Source organism: Xiphophorus hellerii, chromosome 8, assembly GCF_003331165.1.
Source record: "Xiphophorus hellerii strain 12219 chromosome 8, Xiphophorus_hellerii-4.1, whole genome shotgun sequence".
Lineage (NCBI taxonomy): Eukaryota > Metazoa > Chordata > Actinopteri > Cyprinodontiformes > Poeciliidae > Xiphophorus > Xiphophorus hellerii.
The window spans coordinates 25,970,526-25,995,660 of record NC_045679.1 but is presented as its reverse complement, the minus strand read 5'-3'; the positions used below and the strand labels follow the sequence as shown (position 1 = coordinate 25,995,660).

The window sequence follows — 25,135 nt, the reverse complement described above, 5'->3', positions numbered from 1 at the left end:
GGCTACAACAGGTTATATTTCTCTGCAGACATTGGCTCAGACAAAACCAATCTAAACTGATCATAATCAGCACAAACGTGGATTTAGTTTTACAAAACCACGTTGACAATCCAGAACAAGATTTAGCCATATGAAAAAAATTAACACAGCCAGTCATCAATTGTTTATGACACAGGCTAATGAAATGGAGTTACTAGGTCAGTACCACATCCTTTGCTAAGCTAGACAGATTCATATTAATCATAAGTGTAAAAAATATTGAAATAAAGACCAAATCTTAAATGGTCTTTATTTGTATCCCACAAGCTTTTAAAAGTGCGCAGTTCGGCCTGGTCTCATGTCCATGTACGCTTTTATAAGTTTGGTTTTTTGTCTATGTGGTTCCGAGAACTGACGGTTTGACGGAACAAACCCATCCTGCCGCGTCCGCCGTGACATCCGCCGTGCTCCTGAGCATCACGCCAAGACAGGTACTTCTTTTTCTCAAAGTTGGCTAAAGTGTAAAAGTATTCAGACACTAATATTTTTGATAAAAATATAAACTTCAATGTTTATTATGCACTACTGCGATATGGAAGTAAAATACATTGTTTTTACTCCCCCCCCCCAAATAAAAATCTAAAAAGTGTGATGTGCAATTTAGTTTATAAGTGAAAGAAAATGACAAAGCACTCATAATAAAACAGTCAATCATCTCATGGAGACAAACGAATCAAACACTGCTCATTTTATTTGTTCAAATTTATTATTCTGTTATGCTCCATTGTCTAGACCTTCCGTCACAGCCTGAAAGCTATGAACGAGGAAAAAGGTACTAATTGTTTTACATTCACTACTAATTCCCCTGAATGTTTGCCTTATCAGAAAGAGAAAATTGAATACATTGTGAATCTTTGTCTTTCAAAAAACAAAAAAAGAAAACATAAAAAAAAACCCAGTAGATTTTGCAAGTGCTTATTCATGATTACAATAAGAAAACAGTATTTTTGGACTCCATCTCTTTCTTTTTTTTTTCCACCCCATATATGCTCCAAGCCCTTTCCTCCTTACAGTATCCGTTGGCTGGGATAACTCCACTGATTCCACTCCCGTCATGACCAGACTCCCGGGCTTTTCACTCCTCGTCTCATAAATCAGAGGTCCAGCTGGGGGGAGTCTGATTGTGAGGGGAAGTCCGCCCCTTTAACTGTTCACCTCGTCTGATGCGGTTCAAGAAACTCGCAAGAAAAAGTTGGCGAAAATAAAGTGTTTTAAAAAAAAATTAAAAATTAAAACCAAACATGCAAATCAAGCTTTAGTCAAACCATTTGTCCTCATGTACTGGTGATATCGACATCTGTCCCTCTTATGCATGTAGAGCTACACATTCATAAGCGTGGATGAGGTACGGTCGGCTCCGCTTTACACACAGGGCTGATTTCACCTGCCGTTAAGAAATCAGAGCGATATTGTAAATGAATAAACCTGACGATGCTAGTAGCCCAGTGGCGCTCATATTTACAGTTTGTCCGCTTTGTTCTCGGATTTCATAAAGAGCACGCTTACAGTCAAGCTTTCATGTAACTTTGTGACAAAACTCAATTTTAGAGACACCAGATCACAGCCTTAAAGCCACAACACTAACTACATTTTTACCCCAAGCTCAAAATAATAATAAAAATGATAATACTAAAAAACAACAACATCTAAACCCCAACCTACAGATGTGAAAATCTCATGTAACGAAGCCAACAGGATCGCTTCAAAATCTAGAGCGATTTCCAAACTTAGCCTAAATTAGAATAAACAAAATCTTTAGGCTCATTTCCTGGATACATAAACGCAAATGGAGGAAACAAAAACAAAACAAAAAAAAATCCCCAACAAACATGGCAGATCAGCCTGGACCCATTTCTGACAGTTGAGAAATTTCAGATTTTGGATACATAATCACACATATATTTATTTGCAAAAGAAGAGAGGGAAAAAAAAAAAACCCTAACCCAATTCATGCACGCAGCGATGCACACTCACACTTTAGTTTTGCTTTGTTTCGTTGTGGAGGCTGTGTGAGCCGTCCGGTTAAAGCCCTAGCCGTAGGAGAGAAGGCCATGCAGCGACAGCGTGAGGCAAAGTTCAGAAGGCTGGTTTAACCTGGATTTGAAGCTATCCATCTCAATCCCACTCCAAAAAATTAAATTAAATTAAAAAACAAAAAAAAACCAGACAGTCCTTTAAGAGTGAAGGCAGTTAGAAACACTGACGAGCACACACATGCTCACGCTGACACAAGTAGAAGGTGCTCCCTTGCACTCTGAACGCAGTAGAACTGAGAGAAGCTGCACTGCAGCTACTACATGCAGCGACAGGTAAAAAAATGCTTTTTTAAAAAAATACAGATTCCACTGTTTGACAAAAAACATGTGGCGTTTGAATGCGGAGGAAAAATAAATGTTTGATATCATCAAAACCACCTCAAGACTTCCAAACGGTGGGGGAAAGTATTCCCAGGAAACTGTCAGACAGACGGGACAGCAGGATGAAGCAGGGGAGCGGAAAACAAACGAGCTTCGAGGACAAAGCGAAGCAAATGGACAGCAGTGAGGGGGAAGTAAAACAGAAACAGTTATATTACAAGACAGGGTAAAAGCGGTCCGACACCTGCTTAAATAAACTGAATTTGTGGTGCCGACCTGTGAAGCTAGAAAACAACATTCTAATTTAAAAGGCTTGGCTTCTGGAGTCATAGTTTACAGACCTGAATAAAAACAAAGCCCATTAGAATCAACTAACAATTACATATCAGGCAATTTTATGTTCTGTGCAATTTTTTTTTTTTTTTTTAATACATGTATGCAAAAACTTTTTTTTTTTTCTTACATTTTCTTATATGCTTTTGTGTGTGTGTGTGTGTGTGTGTGTGTTAACTGAGTGAACAGGAGGCTTGTGACAGGGATGGGATCTGTACAGTACTGTTAACCAATCGCATCAAACCCCCCCAATGAATCATGTGAGACGGGACGAGAAGAGGCGAAGTCGGGGGGGCCACTTTCTCAGCAGGGTGGGCGCGTCTCCGATGACATCATCATGACAGGGTTTGGTTGATTTGCCTCACTGCTCATGAGCAGCACTGGTGCCTCGAATCGGACCTGTTTTACGCAGCTGGAGGTGCGGGGGAGAGAGAGAGGAGAGAGAAACGGCATTTCTGCGAGTTAACGAGAGCCGACTGGCTGGATGTGTGCACACTCAACATCAATCGGCATGTTTAGTTAGCGGCGACGCTCATGCAGCCCACTGAAGGAAGCAAATTCAGGTTAGCTTCATTTCCATTAGGCATGGGCCAGCTCCCAGTGTGGAGGAATGGAAAACCACTGGTGTTTTCCTAGAATACTGTTAAAGCTGTTTAAAGCGCTTTCAGTTCGCTGCCCCTCCCCAATCTGATGCTGCATATTGTCCGTCAGCTAGCTAAAAAAACAAACAAAAAAAAAAAAGGCTACTAATTAGTGTTAATTTAGACCAGGTGTCTGCAACTGTTACAAATCCAAATAAAAATTTTTACCCCCAGTCCAATTAAATAAAACTCATTGAATGTTAAACAAAACGTATAATTTTCGGTTGGTATTTACTATAGGAAATTTGCTATTTTTATAGAAACATTATTTCCATTTTTAGACTTTAAAACAAATTCAAACTTGAGGTTGGACACGTTTTCTTCTATTGGATGTCGATATCAACCAAATGAGAAATCAGAAAATAACCGGGACTTTTTGCATAATTCTGTTGAAAAAGTTCAGTCGAATTATTCCATGAAAAAAAAGTCAGAAAACGATTAAAACATGCATAGATCTCTATTTAGAAGCAGTTCTTTTTTTAGCTAAACTTTTAATCAGCCATTAGGAAAGTCTCAAAGAGTCTCTGGTGAAAATATTTTAAGTGTTGGATCTACAATCCCGTTAAAAAAAAAAGAAAAAAGAAGCTGTTTCATTTAAGAAATTTATGCTCTGTTTATTGTTGAGTAGGTTAGAAAAGAAAAAAAAGAAAGAAATCGACATTTTTGGTGATTTTAGAGTTTAAAAATGAAATTTATTTTGACTCAAAAACTTTGGCCTATAGCCATTTTTCAATTCCACTAACTTCACCACATAGCTAAAGTTTTTTCTGATTGGTGGAGGCAGCAGATTAGTTCCGTTTCCCATGGCAACCTGCTTCCTTTAACACACTAATACTATATCTAGGAGCTGTTCATTCTACTTCATTGCTTAAGATTATATGCCAAAATAAAATGTAAAAACAATCGCCACAGATAACACACATTTAAAATGTTGATGCTCAAAGTTATCATACTTTGTGAATCTCCAACCGGCCCATGCCTAAATCCACCAATTAAAGAACAGGAAGAAAACAAAAACGAGATCAGAGGAAAACAAGATGAGACAAAACTTTATGAGCTGGAAGAAAATATTAGAATGGAAGTGAGAAAGATGTGAACAAACTGCAGACAAAAAAAAAAACACTGACAAACATGCAGAACCCGACCCTGTTCTTCATATATGGATCTCTCAGTAACTCTAACCAATTACACATCAGAGGCTCCTAAACTGTCCAGTTATATTTAGGATTTCCTGCAAAAAACAGCAAAAAATGATCCTGACATTTTTGTAGATGCAAAATAGTTTTGCATCTACCACTTTTTAAAGATCAATATCTGAAAATTTTGAGACTAAAAGGAAGCTTTTCTGTTAAATGAATGATTTAAACATGATACTTCACAGTGTCCACATCTAAAGCTTTGAAAAATATCTTTCAAGGGAAAATTCTTTGGATCTTTTAGACAGAACTTCAGCAGAGGTTCTTCAGTTATTTCTAATTTTTTTTAATAGAAATAACTGCTCTGTTAAGACGTAATTTTCAGGCCGGGTTAACACAAACTGGTGGGTCCATGGTAGAAAAACAGGGTTTATTAGCGAAAAGCAGAGCGATGTCAGAGGTCAAATGAAGCACAAACATCTGGTAGGACAAAAAGTGAAACAGACGGGCTGGGTGACGAAGTGAGCAAGAGGAGGGAGGTCGGTCCATGCAGAACTGCCACCTCTCCTGGCCACAAACTTACTCAGCCTGCCTCTAGTGTCTGACCTACAGGGCAGCGCCTCTACTCGTCTGTTGCCGTGGTGCCTCGCACGTCACCTTTCTGACGCATCTGATTAGGGAGTAAACGCAGGTTAAGTCAGGAACGCTCACTGTGAAGGGCTGTCTCCTGCAGGCTGCTGAAATTACAACAAAAGTCTAGAAATCTGAGGGAGAAAAACAAACTGGGCGTCTGCTTAAGTTGCTGTGACTCATCACAGAAACAGGGCAGCGTGTTCTAGTTCAGGTCTGAATGTATTACCTCCTCTAGCTCTTTCTGGGTCTCCTCCTCCATCCGCCGGATGTCCTCCATAGTCAAACCAACCCATTTGTCAATCCAGCAGAACAGCTGACGGTGGAAGTTGGTGAAAATTCGCTTTTCTTGCTGTGGAAAAAAGAAAAAGGAAAAAAGAGAACAGGACAAACGTGATTTAAATGACAGTCCCTCTTTATGGGAATCTATAAAGATCTACAAAGCAGGTGGACTGTTGTTCCAGAAAACATTTTTAAAAAATACTTGTAAAAGTATTCATACTGTAACATTTACACTTTTTTTTAAATTGGAACAAAACTGTAGGATGAAATGGAAATGAGTTGAAAGGTTTTTCCCAAAAAATAAATAATGAAAACTGTTGTTTTCAACATTTCTCCTCAGTCCCAAAATTAAATCCTGTAGCTCACCTAATGCCTGGTTCACACGGCAAGATTTTGAAATTATCGGCTGATCTCACAAACCTGAGAGATCCCCCACACACGACGATGTGTGGCGTCCAGCAACACACCACACACAAACTGACTTCACTCACCAACATTCAGCTGTCCGACAGGAAATCTCGCAAAACTTCTCGAGATCAAAAGTGACTTTGGTGTAAACAAACATGGCCGACTGGGAAGAAGCAACGGTGACAGTTTGTGGACAATATTTATTTCTAGAAAAGGACCTCCAAAAGCAGGACGTGGACTACACCGCAGGGATTTCTGGGTAAATACAACCAAACAAACATGCAAGTCTAGCGTGTTAAGCACACAAAGATAAAAAAAATCCTACAGCTGCTAAAATTAGACGCCACTCCATTTTGTTTACATTTTGTGAAAAGGGAAGTTGGGCTCCTTTCTTCTTCAGGGGTTTTGTGTCATTTCCTTCAGTGGTTCTTGATGTAGCGCCACCACAGGCGAGGAGGGAAACAGGTTTTCCAAAAGGTTTGACACTGAGCATTGTGAAACAGAACCACAGCTGAAAAGGCAACAAATGTAACAATTTTGGTCCCAGATTGAAGTGAGTAGGCCTGTCACGATAGCAAATTTTGCTGAGCGATTAATTGTCTCAAAAAATTATTGCGATAAACGATAATATTGTCTGAAGACCTTTTTACACTGATTTAATGGAAATGACGTAATAATGCATGCGATTTCCTGCCAAACATAGATACACTTTATTTTCAACAGAATATTTAACACTGGAGCTGATAAACAAAATAAACAAAACAACCAAAAACAAAATGGATTCTCAGTCTCCATTAACAAAAAATGTACTTGATAAAAACTAAACAACATAAAGCCAAAGTGGAAATAAATACTGCATTCAACCAAAAGAGTGCAGATTATGAAGTCTGTATATTATGTTGCCCTTCAGTAATAATTAGATTTAAATAGAGAAGATGGGCACATCGACTACCTGATGCAATAATTCACACTACATGATTTTTTGCTCCTATTTTTCCCCATACAACAATCTTAGACCGTTGGTCTTCCTAAGGTTGTGTGGTGTGTTACGGTAGATCCTCGTTGCCGCTCCGATCCAAATCAGGGGTTTTCCCCGACTGGGATCGTTAACGCAGCCTGTTGAATGTGACAGGTAGCCAATCAGAAAGCGCGGATTCTCCTCAGTGTTTTCTGAGGGGAAATTACGTCGGGGAATCCCAAACAGCTGACACGGCGCAACCCGAAGTCCAGCGGACGTGGAAACAACATTAATGTTTATTCAACATGCAAAGAATATAGAAATGACAAGAGGAGGAGTTGGAGCGAAATTGCTACCGCAGTTGATAAACCCGGTAACTTTTCAGCTGTTCTTCGTTAACGTGACGTAAATAGGTTATAATGATTTTCATTCAGTCAGGACTTTATGCTGACACTAGCCACACGCATTGCAGGTAGATTGTAGTAAAGCATTGATTAATGCCTGGTTTTAAAATTAGTTCACTGGACTTGTAGCCATTATTTTGTGCCCATTGTTGGACACCACAAGGCAGGAACGAACCGATGGAACCGTTATAGCTAGGATTTCTGTCGGCTAATGTTTGATCTGTCAGGTTTTGAAAATGGGTCGACAATCAGCCGACAGCTCTAAGATCGTGTCGTGTGCGCTGGGCTTTACACTAAGGAAATGAGGAAGGGAGGAGTCAGTGGAGAGCACCGGAGTTGAGCCTTTTTTCATTCAGTGTCATCAACAGAAAGAGAAAAAGGTCGGAAGAGACGATAATGCCGATAATTGAAATGACGTCGATAGTTTTAATTTATCGTACGATTAATCGATTTATCGTTTATCGCGACAGGCCTAGAAGTGAGTCTACCGGACTGTCAGATGTGAAAACACCCTTAAATCGGAGCTGTACTGACATCGTTCTGAGCGGACCAGATCTCTAACTACACAGCACACACGGCAGGAATATCTCTTAAGAGCCATCCTGATAATCTGGGCGTCCTTAAGAAATTCTGAAGGGGAAAATCGGTGGCAAATTCTCACCGTGTGAACCAGGGGTAGCCTGAAACATAAAGAAGTCTTGAGCATGTGTGATAAAGAGCAGTGTACGGTACCCTGTGGATGAAGTTTTCCACTTTGGTCTGCAGACCCCACCATCTGAACTTGACAGTGACCAGTTTATACGCACACATGTAAGGACAATCTGGCTTCAGCTCGTTCTGAAGGGACACATCAGCAGAAAACATAGGTGATCAATAACAGCTGTCACCAGGCCATGAACAAACCCGATGGGGCTCGTTGTTCATGGCAGGTACCTTCCAATCGGGACCCAGCGGTCCTCTGCCCGTCCTTGGGGAGTGGAAAAGGGAGGGGTCTTCTTCTGGCTTGTAGTCCTGAAAGAAAAAGAACTAAAATGTTCAAATTCCTGCTGCAGACAAATTAAAATAGTAGGCAGAAAACACACTTTTTTTTTTGTTTTAGTGGCGACAGCTTGTGAAAACAAAGCATTGTAATGAAGAAAGGAAATGGTTTGTGTGTCACTGCAGCTTTAAAAGGTTGACCTTTCCGGAAAGGGAATCCTGTCCACAGAGTAAATAAAGCAAGGAAAAGTCAAACACAGTGAGACCATCTAATTATTTCCAAATTAGCATGACATAGTTTGACAAGCCCAGTGAAATTTGAAAAAGTATAAATCTCCATTTCATTTTTTACTCCAACCTCATCCAAGGTTGTGGTTCTGCTTTAGTCTGTCAGCTCTGCTGTAAAAAGTAGGTGAATACTGGGAACAGATGGACATTTAAGTTTAGCTGCGTCCAACATGCTGATCCACTTAAGTCATTACTGTACAAGAACCAATGTAAGAAAGGCAGGTCCAAGAGAGACGCATCTGCAGTGAAATGTCTTATCAAACCTCACTCAATTTTAAACAGCCACTGTTCAGCGATGACCAATCAGAATAAGGTCTTTCAAACGGTGCACATTTGTCTCTGCTACTACTTATTGTTCTGTACTACTTATTAAAAAGTACATACTGTTCTGTTGGCTAATTTTATAGAAAAAACATTATGAATTGGTGTTTAAGGCAGAGCACAGGAGGGGGAGGTTGTTAAACGGTACCAAGCCAACAAAGCTGTAACCAAAGTTTTGTGTAAAAGTAGTTCACTGTGTGAAAGATCAAGTTCTTTTCTCGCACAACCAAAATTACCTTGATCACATTTTAACTTCATATCAACTGTCTCCAGTGCAACCCCCCCCACCTTCCCACAGAAATCAATAAGTATAGTGTCTACATTTGTTGTTACAATCTGCTGTCCAGGAAGAAGACTCTCAATGTTTCTATTGTAATTTGAAGAGTTTTCTAGTTATTCTTCTTCTTAATCCGGAACTCTGGTATGAAAGCATCCATTTCTTTTCTCAATCCAAAACACCCAACATGAACCCAAAGAAGCTCAACACCTTGAATTAGGCTAACAAACCAATCAGAAGTTGGTCAATTAAAATACCAACTTTAATTGACCAACTTAAATTAAAGTTGAAGTTGGTTTAAATGTCTTCAAATTTAAACCGATAAACGTCTTCCGTTTTTTTAACTTCAGAGGTTTAACTGAACCCTGACGTATCGGAAGCGGTCCGACTCACCCCTGGGGCTACTTCGTCTTTGCTTGCAATATCTATGCGCACCACATCTACGGTCCTCCACGTCTCCTCATCCAGGTCGTGCACCTAAAACAAAAACAATTACTGCTTCATCAAAATGCAACCAGGTTGTCAGGAATAGACGAGACCTTTCCTTATGCCAATGCTTAAAAATGATAATTAGACCTGGAAGTATGGAATATGTTTAACATGGTCTGCTTCTATCAGTTTATCTCACACAGAATTATTACTCCTGTTTTCTTTTACAGGCAGTAGATGTGTTTTAAATCAAGCCATGATCTCTTATAATTCAAGAGATTTTTTGTTACCACTTGCACTGAAGAAATGTAATGATTATATATTACAGGGTTTCCCCCCAGAAAACTCGCTAAGCCCAGTGGTCGGGGCGCCGAGGCGCTCCACTGTGTTTTTGTATTAGAAGATGTTAAGTAGACAGGAAATGTAAAAATATTACTGGGTAATTATATTTTACGGGAAGACATTGCCAGTGAAACGATATTTAAACCCACAACTAGTCTTAAATCAAAAAACACAATCAAAATGAATATCAGGTATTTGCACTTCTGTTCAATCCAAATTAAGTCAGAGGCTCCATGAGGCCCCCAGGCCTTCAGAGCCCCATAAATTCTAATATTTTAACACAGACTACAGATATATAAACAGGGACGCCATATATGGGGAAAAGTTAGGACAATTCCAAGGGCCCCTGACCAACAGGGGCCCTCCACAAGTTTTTTTTCATAGAAATTAAATAAAATGCGGCCCTGTCAATTACAAAATTAATCATATTGTGTTTTCTAAAATTGTTTTTATGTTGCATTACTTTAGCCAGTAATAGTATTTCAGGGAGGAGGTGGATTAGATTGATCTTTTCACAGATTATCTGTCTCATAACAAACTGTCATGACATGATGACAGCTTTAACAAATATGGAGAAACCATATTTTTTAATTAAAGTTATATACTGCAACTTGAATAAAATGCAACTACATAGCATTGTTTGAGAAGTCTGGATTGTTTAATGTATATTTTGCACGTTACCTATGAATGATGCTTGTGGGGAGAGACATTTCAGTAATAGAAGAAATTTAAGCAACTTATTTGTATACTGTATGTGAACTGTTGTATGTAAAATTCATGAGCAGTAAATATTGTCTTAGTATCAGTATTGGACCAAAGAAAGCAAGGCAGGTACAAGCCTTTAAAATTGTGATGCTTTTTGTGGGTCAAACAGACTCAAAAAATTGTAAAAGCAGCTGCGCAGGAGGGCCCAATCCAATATTTTGTCATGGGGCCCAAGATTCCTGGCGGCACCCCTGTATATCTATATATATATCTAAATATATCTCCCTATATATATACAGTATATATATATCTAAATATCTCTCCCTATATATATACAGTATATATATATATCTAAATATCTCTCCCTATATATATATATATATATATATATATATATATATATATATATATATATATATATATACACAGTATATAGATCTATATAGACATATCTATATTTATATATATATATATACACACGCACATATGTGTGTGTATATATATATAGACAGATTTCTAGTTATATGTATATATACATATATATAGCTCTATATAGACATATGTATATTTATAAAAAGATATTTGTAGAACTATCTATATACAGTATATCTATATATATATATACATTGATATATAGACAGATTTCTAGATGTGTATATACTGTAGATATATATAGATCTATATAGACATATACTGTATGTATATTTATATAGAGAAATCTATATAGATAGATACAGTATGTATATCTATCTATATAGATAGATATACATATCTATATAGATAGATCTATAGATGCAGATATGTACATTATATATATATAAATATATATATCTACATATACAGTACAGACCAAAAGTTTGGACACAACTGTGTGTCCAAACTTTTGGTCTGTACTGTATATAGCTCTATATAGATATATCTGTACATATACTGTATATGTATATTTATATAGAGAAATCTATATAGATATAGATATCTATGCATATAGATATGTATATCTATCTATATAGATGGATAGATATATATATATATAGATATATATGATCTATATAGATCATATATATCTATCTATATAGATATATATATATAGATATAGATATATATGATCTATATAGATCATATATATCTATATCTATATATATATATATATATATATCCCAATTTGTATAGCTTTAGACTTCTAAAAGTTTTTTTTTGCTCCACATTGTTTACATTTTCTTTTTCTAAATCTCCCTTTAATTAATAAATGTGGTTGTCTTATTTTCTGTTTAGAATTACAAATAAAAATCTTACAATGGATGAACATGAGTACTGATGTCCTGGCTTTTTAATATTATCTAAAATTTCCAATCAACAACATCAGTAGCTCTTTTTCCAATTCCCACCAATCACTCAACCCACACGTGGCCCCACCCCGCTGACTTCCTGTTTAGTCTTTGCTCAGACAGTACTTTCCTCAACAGACCTTGCTGGTATTTGAGTTTAGCACTTAGTTTACGATTTATGTCGAACATCTCATCAAGCTGTCTCATTAAGTATTTCTGTAGTTCGATACTTCCCAATTCAGGTTCCTTCGATTTGGCCTGACACGTACACTGTACTTGACTTATTGCGGAAATCGCAGTGTCCTTGGAATAACGCTGTTTTTCCAAGGAAGCTACCTGTTCACCGTCTTTTGCCAGAACTGAAACGTCTTGCCCTTCGATATGTTCAGCGAAGAAATTTAGGTCAATGCGAGGTTCTGATTCAGAGAACACTTTCCAAAATGTCTTCTTTCTGCTGCTGGGCAAAGCTGCCTGATAACTTGGTTTTTCCAGCAAAAGACCGTTATTGACGTCACTATTTTCTGTCAAAAATGTTAGATCTACGCAAGAGTCTGACTCGGGGAAAGATTTCCATAATAGTGGCGTCTTCTTGATGCGCTTCGTCTTTAATGTCCGTTTCTCCCCTTTTTGATCCACTTTCTTTTGTGATGTGGATTTCTTTTCGGTGACCAGCTGTGTTGTAGAAATCACAGGTTCTTCTGTACAAGACTCCTTTTTAAAGGAATCTTCCTGATCACTTTCTTCTTCAGGCAGAGAAGTCTTCTGCTTATTAACATTTTCAGTGCAAGACTTAAAGGACTCTTCCTTGTCTGGTGTCTCTTGCAGTACGGAGATCGATTCCTCTTTGATAACAATTGAAGTGTCTTACGGTCCAGTACCCTTAGATCAGCAGGGGGATGTTTCTCCAACCAGATTTGAAACGGTATCTTTTTCTTCTTGTTGCGCCTGGTCTTTGGTGGATGTTCCTCCCCTTGTTGATTCAGTGCCTCCTGTGCTTTGGAGATGAAATCCTGTTCAGTGACCAGTGGTGTTTCCCCGTCGCAAATCTCCTTTTTTAAGGAATCTGCCTGATCACCTTCTTCTTCAGGCAGAGAAGTGTCTTGCTTATTAACATTATCAGTGCAAGACTTAAAGGACTCTTCCTTCTCTGCTATATCAATTGTCTCCTGCAGTACGGAGATCGATGCTTTTTCGGTAACTGGTGAAACGTCTTCTGTTCCAGTACTTTCAGCTGAAACCCTTAGATCAGCAGGGGCATGTTTCTCCAACCAGATATGAAATGGTATCTTTTTCTTCTTGTTGCGCCTGGTGGTTGGTGGCTGTTCCTTAGACTTAGAGGGCTGCTCCTTCTCTGCTATATCGATTGTCTCCTGCACTCCAGCGATGGACTTTTCTTCGCTGACCTGTGAATCGTTCTGCTTTTCAATATTTCCTGCAGAAATCTCTTGGTCAATGGGGACGTGTTCCTCCGACCAGGTTTTAAATGGTACCTGGTTCTTCTCATTGGACTCACTCTCTGGTGTCGGTCTGTCCCCTTTTTGATCCACCATCTCCTGTGCTTTGGCAATCGATTTATTTTCAATCACCAGTGAAGCATCCTGCTCTTCGATATTTTCAGCAGAAGTCTTTAGCTCCTCAGGTGCGTGCAGCTCCCACCAGACTGCAAATGACACCTTCTTCTTCTTGCGCTTGGGTGGCTGTAATTCCCCTTCGACAATGTTGTCGAATGAAACCTCTTCGACTCTAGGCTGGTTGGACTGCATTGTAACCTTTGCTTGTTTCAGGTTCTAAGATAAATCACTTCTCTAGAAACTCAGTAAAGATTTCACGTTAAGCTTGATGTTAATCTCCAGAAGAAATGTGCACCAAACAAAGCTGAAAATCTTACTGTGAACTGCTCAATAAATTCTCAAGAGAAACGTATCAACAACGGCTGCTAAACGGTTGTGATGAAACTAGATCGATGTGAGGAGTTTATATAATCGCTGGTGATGTCAGAATTCTGCTTTTGGAGTTATATTGTGATGCCACATTGTGTCACAGTTTTGTTTGATATTCAGAGCGGTTTTGTCTGATGGATTTTTTATTAACATGGCGGATGCGCGCGCAAACTGACTGCAGAAAGTCAGGTCAGTGGGCTTTTAACCTGTCACTGGTTGCCATAGTTACGCACCATTAACTTGTTGTTTTCACGTTGTTAAGCATGTTGTCAGCGTAGCCAGCGCACTAGGCTGCGCATTGAAAAAGTCGCATACTTTTTCAATGCTACGTCATCTAACTTATTAAAACAATCACTCGTTCACCTGAAACTTTTCACAGCAATTCTAGTGTTAGCCCTCTGAGTAGGGAGGCAGGAGGGGAGCGGTTTGGGACTGCGTAAAATAAAAAAAGTGTATTTCGTTTGACTGGGAATTCCAATCTCTTGTCAAGGTAAAGCTAATTCTTGTTGACACAAATGGTGCTGCAAAGGTTGTCTGGATGCAAATGAATGAAAATATTACTTTATATTTTAACTATTGGGATGAGTTTCTAAACAGGGTGTGTGTTTAAAAACGGACCAAGACTCATGAAACAAGAAGACACTAGAAGTTTCATGGCAGCATGATTGGATGCTGCATTATGGAGAAATATATAATCCACTGTTTATACATTCACAATCCTGATTATTTCCTTACTTACGTTTTCTATTGTTCCCATGTCGGGTTTGTGCCACGTCTCGATCTTTATCATGAAGTCGTCTTTCATGTACTCGTTCTGAAAAAGCAGAACAGAAAACAGATTCAGTCGGAGCGTAATGCGTCGGTCTTGGCTATAATCAGACGGATCGTGCCCCACGCTGACCAGCGGAGCTCATCTCAGCATGGCGGGTTAGCTAAACACCATGAATGGAGGGTCGCGACAGACACACTTAAAGCCCACAGTTTAATCCAATTAGCAAAGCAGACTTTGGACTCAAAGTGCAGTGGTGATGTTGCATCGCTCAGCTCTGATCCATTTTAAACCTCAGCAGCAACTGTTAGCTAGCAGGTAACTGGAACGCTGGCCAATGAGTAACGCTTCTAAAATGGAGTTGGATACGGTTACATTAAATAACAATGGAAACAAATATCCACATTCATAGGGGTTATACATTCATAGGAGTTATACATGTAGAAATAATGGCACTAAATATTTAAAAAATATAAAAAAATCAAACAGTGCTTGATTAAGAGTTCCTACACATAAAACAGATGCAATACCGTTTATTTTAGTTATGCTGCTGCTCCAACAACAGTTTTGGTAGGTCTGCTGTTGTGCTGAAATCTTTTGGTTTTCAAATCATGGACTGAACAGAGCTGTGATGTATTCAAACCGTGGCATATCGTTTTATAACCTGACCCTGATTCTCCACAACCGTCTCCCTGATCTGTCTGCTCTGCTCCTCACTCTCTATGATGCTGCTTGTTCGTGAACGTTCTGACATCAACTCTTCCAGAAATAGGAAAAGAGGATTAAATCACAACTATTATCACAATAGCAAAGTCGGCAATTTTGAAACTTCGAAGGATTTGATGCAATAAATGGTTTATTTTAAGTTCCAGTAATATACTTTCACTACCCTCACTGGCCATACTTTAGGTATGGCTTTAAGGGAAGCTAAAGCTCACAAATAGCATTCTGGTTATTGTGATTGCTTTCAGCAAGTAAAATGTAAGACTTTTTAAGACCTTTTTTAATGCCACCTTAAATCAAATTTAAAACCTGGAAAATTTAAATATAGGGGATAGTTGGCCGATCCTGCTGTATTACAGTCAAGCATAACAAGTGTATCGCACACTGAGGTACATTCAAGTTTTGTTTTCGTCTATTGAATATAAAGCAGTAAAAGTGATCCATGGTTCAAAAGCCATATGAATACATGCAAAAAAACCAAAAAAAACAATAAAAAGACATTTACTGAATATGTCATTAACAGTCAATTGGTGTTAAAATAAAAAAGCTAGCTGGTAGCTAGTTAGCAGTAGCATCAACTGTGTTGAGTCACAACGAAGGTGTCTGAACGCGACTCAAACTTTTGCCTGACAGAAAAGACCCGCCAACAAAAAAGAAAAAATATGACAGAAAAAAAACATCTGTGATTAATGTAAATAAGGCAGATTTACCTTTTTCTTTTTAAAAGATATTTAAGGCCTTAATTTTAGTTACACAAATTTAAGACTCTAAGTTTTTTCCTAACTTATTCTAATTTATTATATTCACTAATTGGCTGACTTCTAAATGTCATTGATAACACTGTATTTTATTTAGCAGCATTAGAGTAAAGTGAACTCAGTAGAAATGATTGCCAGTTTTCATGTTATATGTAAATATAAACTTTCACTTCATTGTTATGTATGAAGATTGGCTTCAATGCTAATCTATTACACCCAAACAACATACATTGAAGTTGGATAGTTTTGGTTCATATCTCAAAAATTTAGATATGAATACTTTCTCAAATGAGACGTCATCTAACTTATTAAAACAACCACTCATTCACCTGAAACTTTTCACACAATTCTATCAAAACAAAATAAAAGGTTCTTTTAGTCTAAAGTGATCTGAACTCCAATCTATTTTCCTGAGATGAGATTGAACAAATTGTAATCAGGATGAATAAAAGCTTTATTAAAAGACTGTAAACTCACCGTCACAACTGAACAGCAAGGAAGGAAAGGCAGAAAGAGGGAAGAGATAAAAAAAATATCATTAGTAAAAAAAAGAAAAAAAAAGAACAAAGTTTCAGGATATGCAAACAAACAAGTCCATTACTACACCATTATCATTATTATTATTACACTATGAAAGCGGAGCGTAACCGTGAGTTTGTTTCTGTACAGTGTGAACTTACTAGTGCGGCAGTATGGGTAAGCGTTCCAAGCTTTTTCGTGAAAAACTAATGCTCCCTCTGGTGCAATCATCTTCACATACCCAGGAACTTTACTGCAGTCAGAGAGACACAAAGAACATTTTTACACAAATAAGACATATAAATTCATAAATATTATAGTGGGTAGTTTGTAACAGCCTCTAGTCTATTTTATTATACTCAACGGCTTCTAATGCAATTTTTAGTGTTAAAGTCTAATCACTAAGCCAAGCAGGAGGAACACGGATCAGAGCTGTGATTCTTCAGGAAGACTTGATTTGTTAAGACATAACTAGATAAAGTGTGTGTCGTCATTTTTCATGTTTTACTCCTTCTGTTCATGCACTAGTTTTCTGATTTTGCTTTGAAAACATTCAGGCATGTTGCTGAAGTCGTCCTGTGTTCTGTTGTACACTGCAATGTGAAAAGCTCTGGCCACCAAAGGTAGATTAGAGTCCTGCAGTACACGTCTGTCATAAAACCTTAAAAACACAGCACAGATGATATGTTTGGCTGACTGAACATTTAAAGAATGCTGTCAATGCAATTAGTAATCACACCAGTCAACAGAAAGACACAAAGGCAGGTTCAAACATGAATCTTAATAGACTCGCTTCTCACAAGTTTCAGGTTCTGTTAGTGTGCACCAAAAAGGACAAAAGAGCTGTCTGAATGTCAAATAGAGCAGCTGGATTATGGAATATTCAAATTACTTTGGTAAATGTGGAAAATTACTATTATTCACAGGAATTAATACAGGAGTTTTCAAAAATACTGTGTGTATTGCACCCAAACTAATGAACAAAAACCCTAGGGCCTGTAGAAATCTCTTCATTTTATTTCAAACTGCATTTTATTTCCATTTGCATTTCTCTATTTTCCATGTTTTGGGTGAGGCAGGATGCCCCCTGGACTGGTTTCCAGAGCAACACCAGGTAGTCACGTTTCTGGACTATGGGAGGAAACCGGAGTACCAGGAGGGAACCTGTGAATGCACAGGGAGAACATGCAAACTCCATGCAGGAGGACGGCAGGCTGGAACTGAAAGCCTGGACCGTCTTACTGAGATCAGCTCCACTTAATAAATTGAATAAATATTGAAAAGGCTCTGAGGAGCAAAACAGTCAGTCACTGTCTTTTCATTGGGAATGTGAGAGTAAAGAAAAAGTCATAGCTTGTCAATCACCCACTTATGAAAAAAAAAATTCAGCAATATTCTGGGTGTTTTTTTATATGGCAAATTCCATTTTATTGAGGAAATTCCTAAATTCCCAGCGCCTTTTCCAGAGAGTCTTAGGACAGAACACGAAAAATTATTCTAATAGTGATTTTTTTTGTTTATAAGGTCAATTATTGAGGGTCAAAACCGGAATACAAACTCAGATTAATTGCACACCTAATGACAAGAGTCTTAAACCAACTTTAGGTATGGTATATTGGCCTATAGAATTTGTCAACTCACAGAATTCGTTTAGTGATAGACATGAAACCCGCACAAATGAAAAATCAAAAACACAGAACATAACCAACCATTGTCGTTGGTGTCACAACAACAATGGAAATGTTTAACATATGTAGGTTAGGATATTTCAATTTGTAACCTTTTTTTGTTGTTGCTTGTTCTCATCTTTTAGGTTGACACTTCTGTTTGTTACTCTGTAATGTTTATTTTGTACGCACAAATTGGTGAATAAAAAAATAATAATTAATAAAAAGCAAAAAAAGACATTAAACTCCTTCTTTAGAGCCTTCATGGCCTTAAAAAGTTAAAAAGCTTTGACAAACTGAGGACTGATAAAAACCCTACTGGCCTAACACCAACCTTTCCTCGACACATTTAAATTGTTCAGAACTAAAAAAAAAAAAAAAGAAGTTAGTGTTTAATGATCTGTCAAGACCCATAAGTAGTTTTTCTGATTGTCAACATTTAACAGAGCAATTACACAAATACAATCACCTCTTTAGATGATATATTTTGTGTGTATATTGTCCCTTCTCCCCTTCCTTCTCGTACGGTTCATTTTTCAGAACTTCGATTCCTTCTCCTCCTCCCGTCTCATTCTTGCTAGCCTCAGCCACAGAGTACAGTTGCCCTACTTGATACTGTAGAAAAAAAATAAATAAAAAAAGCAAAACGATAATGCAAATGTCACAAATCCTTACAAAGTAGAACAAAAACTAAAGATTAAGCAGAGAAGCAGCAGTTGCACTAAAAGACACCAGAGGCTGCAAGTTTCTGGACAAAATGTTTTGACTCAAATGAAGCACCAAAAAAAACAAAGACAATATCACTCACCTCTTCGACAGAGACCGGCAACACGACACGGCTGGGAGGGAAAACAGGGAAGACGTAGAAAAACTGATGTCAGACACAAGCAAAACAATGAGAAGTCACAAAACTCAGGAAAGGAGTGTTAGAAGAGAGCCTGTTGCAATGAACCAATGAAAACAAGATGCATCATTTCTGTTTACATGATCGTTTTTCTCTTTCTACCAAAGATTGGATGATAAAAGTCTTCAGTATCAACCAGCCTCATGGTTTAAGTTCGATTTTGTTTGCAGAGAGTTCAGTATGCATTTTATTGTTTTTTTGTTGTTGTTGTTGTTTTGGGTGTCCTCTACATTTATTTTGGATATTTAGAATGTCTTCCCTTCCCCGTCGATAAGATGGGTGTACTTTGTCATAATTAAATTACTTGAAAATGGTCTCATAACAACAATACTATCGTTTACTGTAATAACTTCTAGGACAATTTATTGTCCAGCAACATTTACTATGATGACAGGTGTAGTTATAAGTTGACGAAACGTATTGTTTTAAAAAGATTCTGTCATACTGTTCCTAACGTCTTTTTCATTGAATTTTATTTTCCAGCCAGAGAACATTTTCTAGCTATATAAAGCTAAATTAATGTAAGAAAACTAATCTTTTTATAGGTGCAGGCTCTGTTCTGGTATCACAGTTTTTTGGGGGGAGGTGTGTGTGTGTGTGTGTTCAGTTGCTCAGCAGGATTTTGAAGGCGTGTCTACTGCTTACATATCGCAACTTAAGCATGGCATTCGTAAAGCGAGAACCTTGTGGTGGTAAAAGTGTTGTGCTGTGACTCCCACCTAGTGCACACTTGCCAATTTGGCTCCTTCTCAAGCTGCTCTGCTGCCTCAAAGGACTCATCAAATTCAACCCACTGTTCTGACTTTGTGCTTTGGCCCAAAACACAGGAGCGCTATGAGGAGAAAGCAGCAGGAATGCCACAGGGGTTTAAAAAAAAGAAAAAAAGCCTTTACACAACATGAATATGAATTATGTTTTTGAAGCATATTTCGGTTGTTGTTGAGCTTTTCTGAAAGGGAGGAACCTGTTACATGTGCAAAATAATTTGAGAAAAGTACTCTTAGTTTCTTGGCTAGATTTTGGTCAATGTGAATAAGAGTAAGAAATTTCATGACCTATCACTTTTTTTTAACCAAGACATGCATTTAGAATTCAGCTGAACCTTTCAACCTTTAGGAAATCTCAGAGTTAGCTAGAGTCGGCTGCTGGTTTCGATTAGACATAGCTACTTACAGCTAGCAAAGCTAAAGGTGATAACCACTTAGCTAAGACGCTAAACACAGTTTAAATGTCTACTCAGATCATTTCGGCTTTTACATAATGTGACGTGGCCTCTGATTAGAACATGAATATTGATAGTGTGGCCAAGGGCGTAAATCCCATCTCATTATTGGGTGGCCATAAACAGGACAATTTCATAAGACCAATTTTGGGGGGGTCGGCGAAGTTACAGTGAAATGTAATGTAAAATATGGTTTAAGAAGTTTTTAAATCACATTCAAGTTGCAGCACCAAAATGACTAGCAATGCACATCAAATGTGTTTTTCTAAGTAAGCAAACTGTTGAGAAGTAAAACTAAAATTCAAATGTTGCTTAGATATGAGTTTTGTTCAGTTTGACTGATCTCTGCTACACCTTTACAAACATTTAAGGTTCTAAATAAAAAAGCTTTAATGAGTAACTGCTCTTAATACAATTCCTCATAAACATTGATTTATTCCCAATACAAGTTATGGGCTATTTAAATTAGAATTTAAGTTGCTTTATTTTTAAGCCTTTTTTAGTTTTGCCATGTCCTGGATGACTGAGAACCAACAAGTAGATAGAAATGAATATCTGAGGAGTATCAAAACTAAAATGTAGAATTTAAAGCACAAGGGTTTATATAGAAAAACATTCAGATTTTATTTTGTGCTTTTAAAGGCTCTACGTTGAAGACAATGAGAAATAAAGGCATAGCTTTTCTTTTTTTTCTCTCTTCTGCTCCCAGACTCTGAGCTGGATCCGCTTGCTCAGCCTCTCCCTCCCGTTTCAAACTCTTCTAATTAACTAAAAGTTGAAGACCTAAATGTGAATGAGATGTTTGCTACCTTTGACAAAAAAGCTAAAGTCTATGAAAGCAGTGTAGCAGTTTTGCTAATGAGGCAGTTTATCATGATTCAGCCAAAGTAATGAAACAACAAACTGCAGTTTGATCTTTATTGTTAATGTGTTTCTTCTTATTGAGCAGTGAAAGTAAATAAAAGGTTTACATGTCTTTTGCTTTAAGTATTTACTTACTGGAGGGTTTTATGTTTGTGCTGCAGAGCCACAGCTAACAGCTAGCTTCACACTCCAGATGGGCCAGATATTAGAAAGGGCGCACAAGGGCAGTAGCCCAGGGCACCAATTTTTTGGGAGGGAAAAAAAGACTTTTTTTTTTTAATGAATGAATGTTTTTGCACTGTACTTTATATAAAACCTAAGTCAGTGTCAGATGAATTGTAGCAATAGTTTGGGATTTTCATGAACATAAACAAGTGTCTGAAAATTATAAAGTTATAGTAAAAATTTTTTTACATGAAGCTACTGCTGCAGGGATGTTTTACACCTACCATGCATCAAGACATGCATATGACGACCAATTGATGCATTGTCATTTGTGTCAATAGAAGAACTTTCCTGTAGTAGATAGGACACCAACACTGTCTCCAGCCCATATCCCCTCTTCCTTGTATATCCAGCCCCTCAGGCTGCTCACAGCAAGAGAAAGGAATGTTTGGGTGGTTTTCATATATATATATATATATATATATATATATATATATATATATATATATATATATATATATATATATATGTACATATAATTCCTAAAGAGATTTTGGACTTGGCTATAATCAATATCAAGAAATTGGAAACTCGCCACAAATCTCTGGCTGTTTTTCTGTCACCATAGAGTCAATGCCAAGTATTTCTTGAGCTACTGCGCAAATTATGAATTTACTTTTGTTTTTAAATACATGTTTCTTGATAAATATACCAAGTTTAATGCAACTGAGGTGTTTCAACTTAGAGAAGTGATTCACAGCAAGCAGTTACCTTTTATCATTTTACCTTCTGGACACACTCAAGTCTATAATGTGATGAATAATATATCAAAGCCAGATAAGAAACTTAGAACAAGCAAACAAATTAAAAAATGAATCAAACAAAACCCACATAAAATGTCTTCGGTTTGCGTCAGTTTGAGAGTCAGAACTTCATAAAAAGTTTATGCTAAAAAGGTTACCATTTCTGACAGCATGCCATGTCTGCTATTCACACCTAGTGTAGACTTTAGACTGGTCTCCTGATAAAGAACTAGCTGTAGTTGCATATCTTCACTGCGGACAGTAGCAAAGCTACACACTATAACCGCTTTGATGTTAACATAAATAATGTGTCTTTACATATAATCACTACAGGGCAAAAACCACTTTTAACTCTCTTGTGAAAATCAAATATTGATCACGCCTCGCATCTGCCTGTGGTTTCATTGATAAATATGCTTTGAAAAGCGTCGAGAGCAGATTGTGTGTTTGCTCTGATAGACGTTACATGTAGAGGAAAGATGTTGGGCAGAATTAAGTTGTTTGTTTTGTTTTTTTATAAAAGTTCATTTTAGTTTTCAGATGAAAGATTTTTCTCAGTTTTCCTTATAATGTGAAATTATGAAATAAGTTTTTTTTTCCTAAATGTATTTTGTAATCTCAGTCCTTCATGAATTATATTTGTTTTTCGTTTCACTGATGTATTCGGGGGGGTGTATCATATACCATTAGAGATATTTTTTCTATGGTATAAGTTTGTGCTTTTGATTAAATTATGCAGATGAACATGAGTGCAAGGTAAGGAGACCATGCTTGAATGGGAAACTTGGAAGTGGATAGATAACATAACTGCAAATAAATATTTAATGTCCTAATGTTTTTTTTCATTGTAGAGGGTAAAACCTTCACTGACCACTGAAAATGACAGCTCTAACAGCAGATGTGTAACGTAACTATGAAAAAAACCACAGCTTAAGGAAAGACAAGTTGGCTTTAACTGTAATATTCAATATGGTGTCATTTATGCTGCAGCACTAATAAGTGTTGCTTTTCTTTGTACAAAAAAGTTGTTAGGCATTTTTATGTCTAATTTTTGAGTAAATACTGTTACTCTTACCAGCACATTTTTAAGGTTACTGGCAAATTATGTTATTGAATAAACTGGAGAGGAAAGTAGCTTAAAGCACACACATTTAAAGACGGTCACAGAATAAAACAAGTGCCAGTATGTCAAGCCTGTCTGACTTACTATTACAGCACGTCCCAGTGTTAAGTATCTAGATTAGTGGTAATGTTTGAAATTTTCTCCGTCGTTTAAGATTTACATTCAGAGAATCTGGATTAGAAGTCTCAACGAGTTCAGACAAAATCTGGTTAGTGCTCAAAACAACAGGTATGTAGCAGGTATGGGCTAGCCACAAAGTAACGCTTAGGCCTGACATTTATTGAACTGCGAAAAGAACAGGACAATGACTAAGTAGGATGCAATAATATACAATAGTCTTTACAGTACACTAAACAACCTAACCATGTTAACCTAGCCGCCCATGGCATAAGGCTAACTCTCTGCTAACGCCTGTTAAAGTAATAGCAAAGTAGCCCTAAACCTAACTGGAAGGGTGCAAATACAGTATGAGCGAGGCTAAATGACCTGACAGCGATTTTGTTGAAGTTCCGCCTTGACATTAAGCTTTAATTCAGCTGTTAGGCGTGTAGGGAATTGTCATGCTAGCAGCTAGTTCGGCTGCTGCAGCTAACGGTGCCACCTAGCATTTCTGGTAAATCCGTCAGAGAAGCAGCCTTAATCTATCACTCACGAGACCACATCTTAACATTACGGCAATTTAAACATAAGGCTCGTTGCTAACAGGCTACGAGCTCCCAGCACTGGACCCTGCGTAATTAAGCTTGTATTATTATTTTGGTGGCGTTATCTTACTAAACGTGTAGTGTGGTTGTGGGTAACCAGGGCAGCCTTTTAGCGCAAGCCGTTTCCATTAAGGAGCTAATTATCCCCTCCGCTGGTACAACTTGGAGGCTAACGCTAGCTTGCACTAGCAACGCCTGAAAAAGACCGGTGTGTCCCGTTATCCACGTCCTGATCCACCCTGCTCAAAGCTGCCTTTTCACGCTAAAGTGCCCTTAAATACCAACAACGATGGCTTTAAACGAATCATAGGTCTCTAGTTCATGCTAATATCTCTGTATAAAAATGGAAATATCCGGTTTAAAGATGGCAAAATATATCTTTTTAAAAACACTTCAGACTCACTATTCCTTGATGAGCACCATCTTCGTCACCTGGGCTGCGGCTGCGCAGTAGGGGATAACTTCTTACTGTGGCAGACCGTTGTGGTATATAATCAAACCACTTATCTGATTATAAAGATGTGGTTTATGAAATTAATCTTATGTAAAATAATCTTCATTGAAAGTAAATTAGAGTTATTTTACTTGACAATTAAGCACGAATCAAAACTTTACATCTAAATGCGCCAGAAAGAAAGTTTCACATATCTTAAGGTCCATGTACTGTAAATTTGAAGTTGATGTTTCAATATTTAATGTTTGGCTTGGATATAAAATCAGACATGATTAGTTTACGTCCTATAAGTCAAAATGAAAAATGTACGCTGTTTTGTATCATTTCAAGTTTCTCGACTGTCATCCAAAGAGCACAAATATCATTGCTTTTGTCATTTAAGTATATTTGTCTTCAGCCTTGGGTTTGCTGCCTACATTCATTTTCTCTGTGATGAAGATTATGGGAATCTATTCCATCGTGAAAATGTATCTCCTCACATTACAACTACATTTTGTATTTTACAATAGCCAAACACAAATTCTATTGAAAATGTATGTAAATTACAGATACGTGACAATGAATTTTATCCAGTTGCAACTCCCTTTCCTAGATCTACTATTCATTTGTTACCCATTCTAAGTTTTATTTCAAATATGTAAAATAGGAGCGTGAAGCTAATGTCAAT

The 25,135-nt window shown here is 37.5% G+C and overlaps 1 protein-coding gene across 1 annotated transcript; it reads right to left on the bottom strand.

The window, feature by feature from the left end:
- Window positions 1-723: 723 nt before the first annotated feature.
- On the bottom strand, window positions 724-24,489 carry pitpnb (phosphatidylinositol transfer protein, beta). Its single transcript, XM_032569967.1, has 12 exons — window positions 24,418-24,489; window positions 19,038-19,068; window positions 18,699-18,844; window positions 16,724-16,815; window positions 16,521-16,528; window positions 14,533-14,607; window positions 9,446-9,529; window positions 8,122-8,199; window positions 7,921-8,025; window positions 5,366-5,488; window positions 5,090-5,176; window positions 724-3,141 (listed from the first exon to the last, which is right to left on the bottom strand). Exons 1-11 carry the CDS (start codon window positions 24,435-24,437, stop codon window positions 5,129-5,131), a joined length of 810 nt encoding a protein of 269 aa, XP_032425858.1. The 5' UTR covers window positions 24,438-24,489; the 3' UTR covers window positions 724-3,141; window positions 5,090-5,128.
- Between the last annotated feature and the right edge of the window lie 646 nt (window positions 24,490-25,135).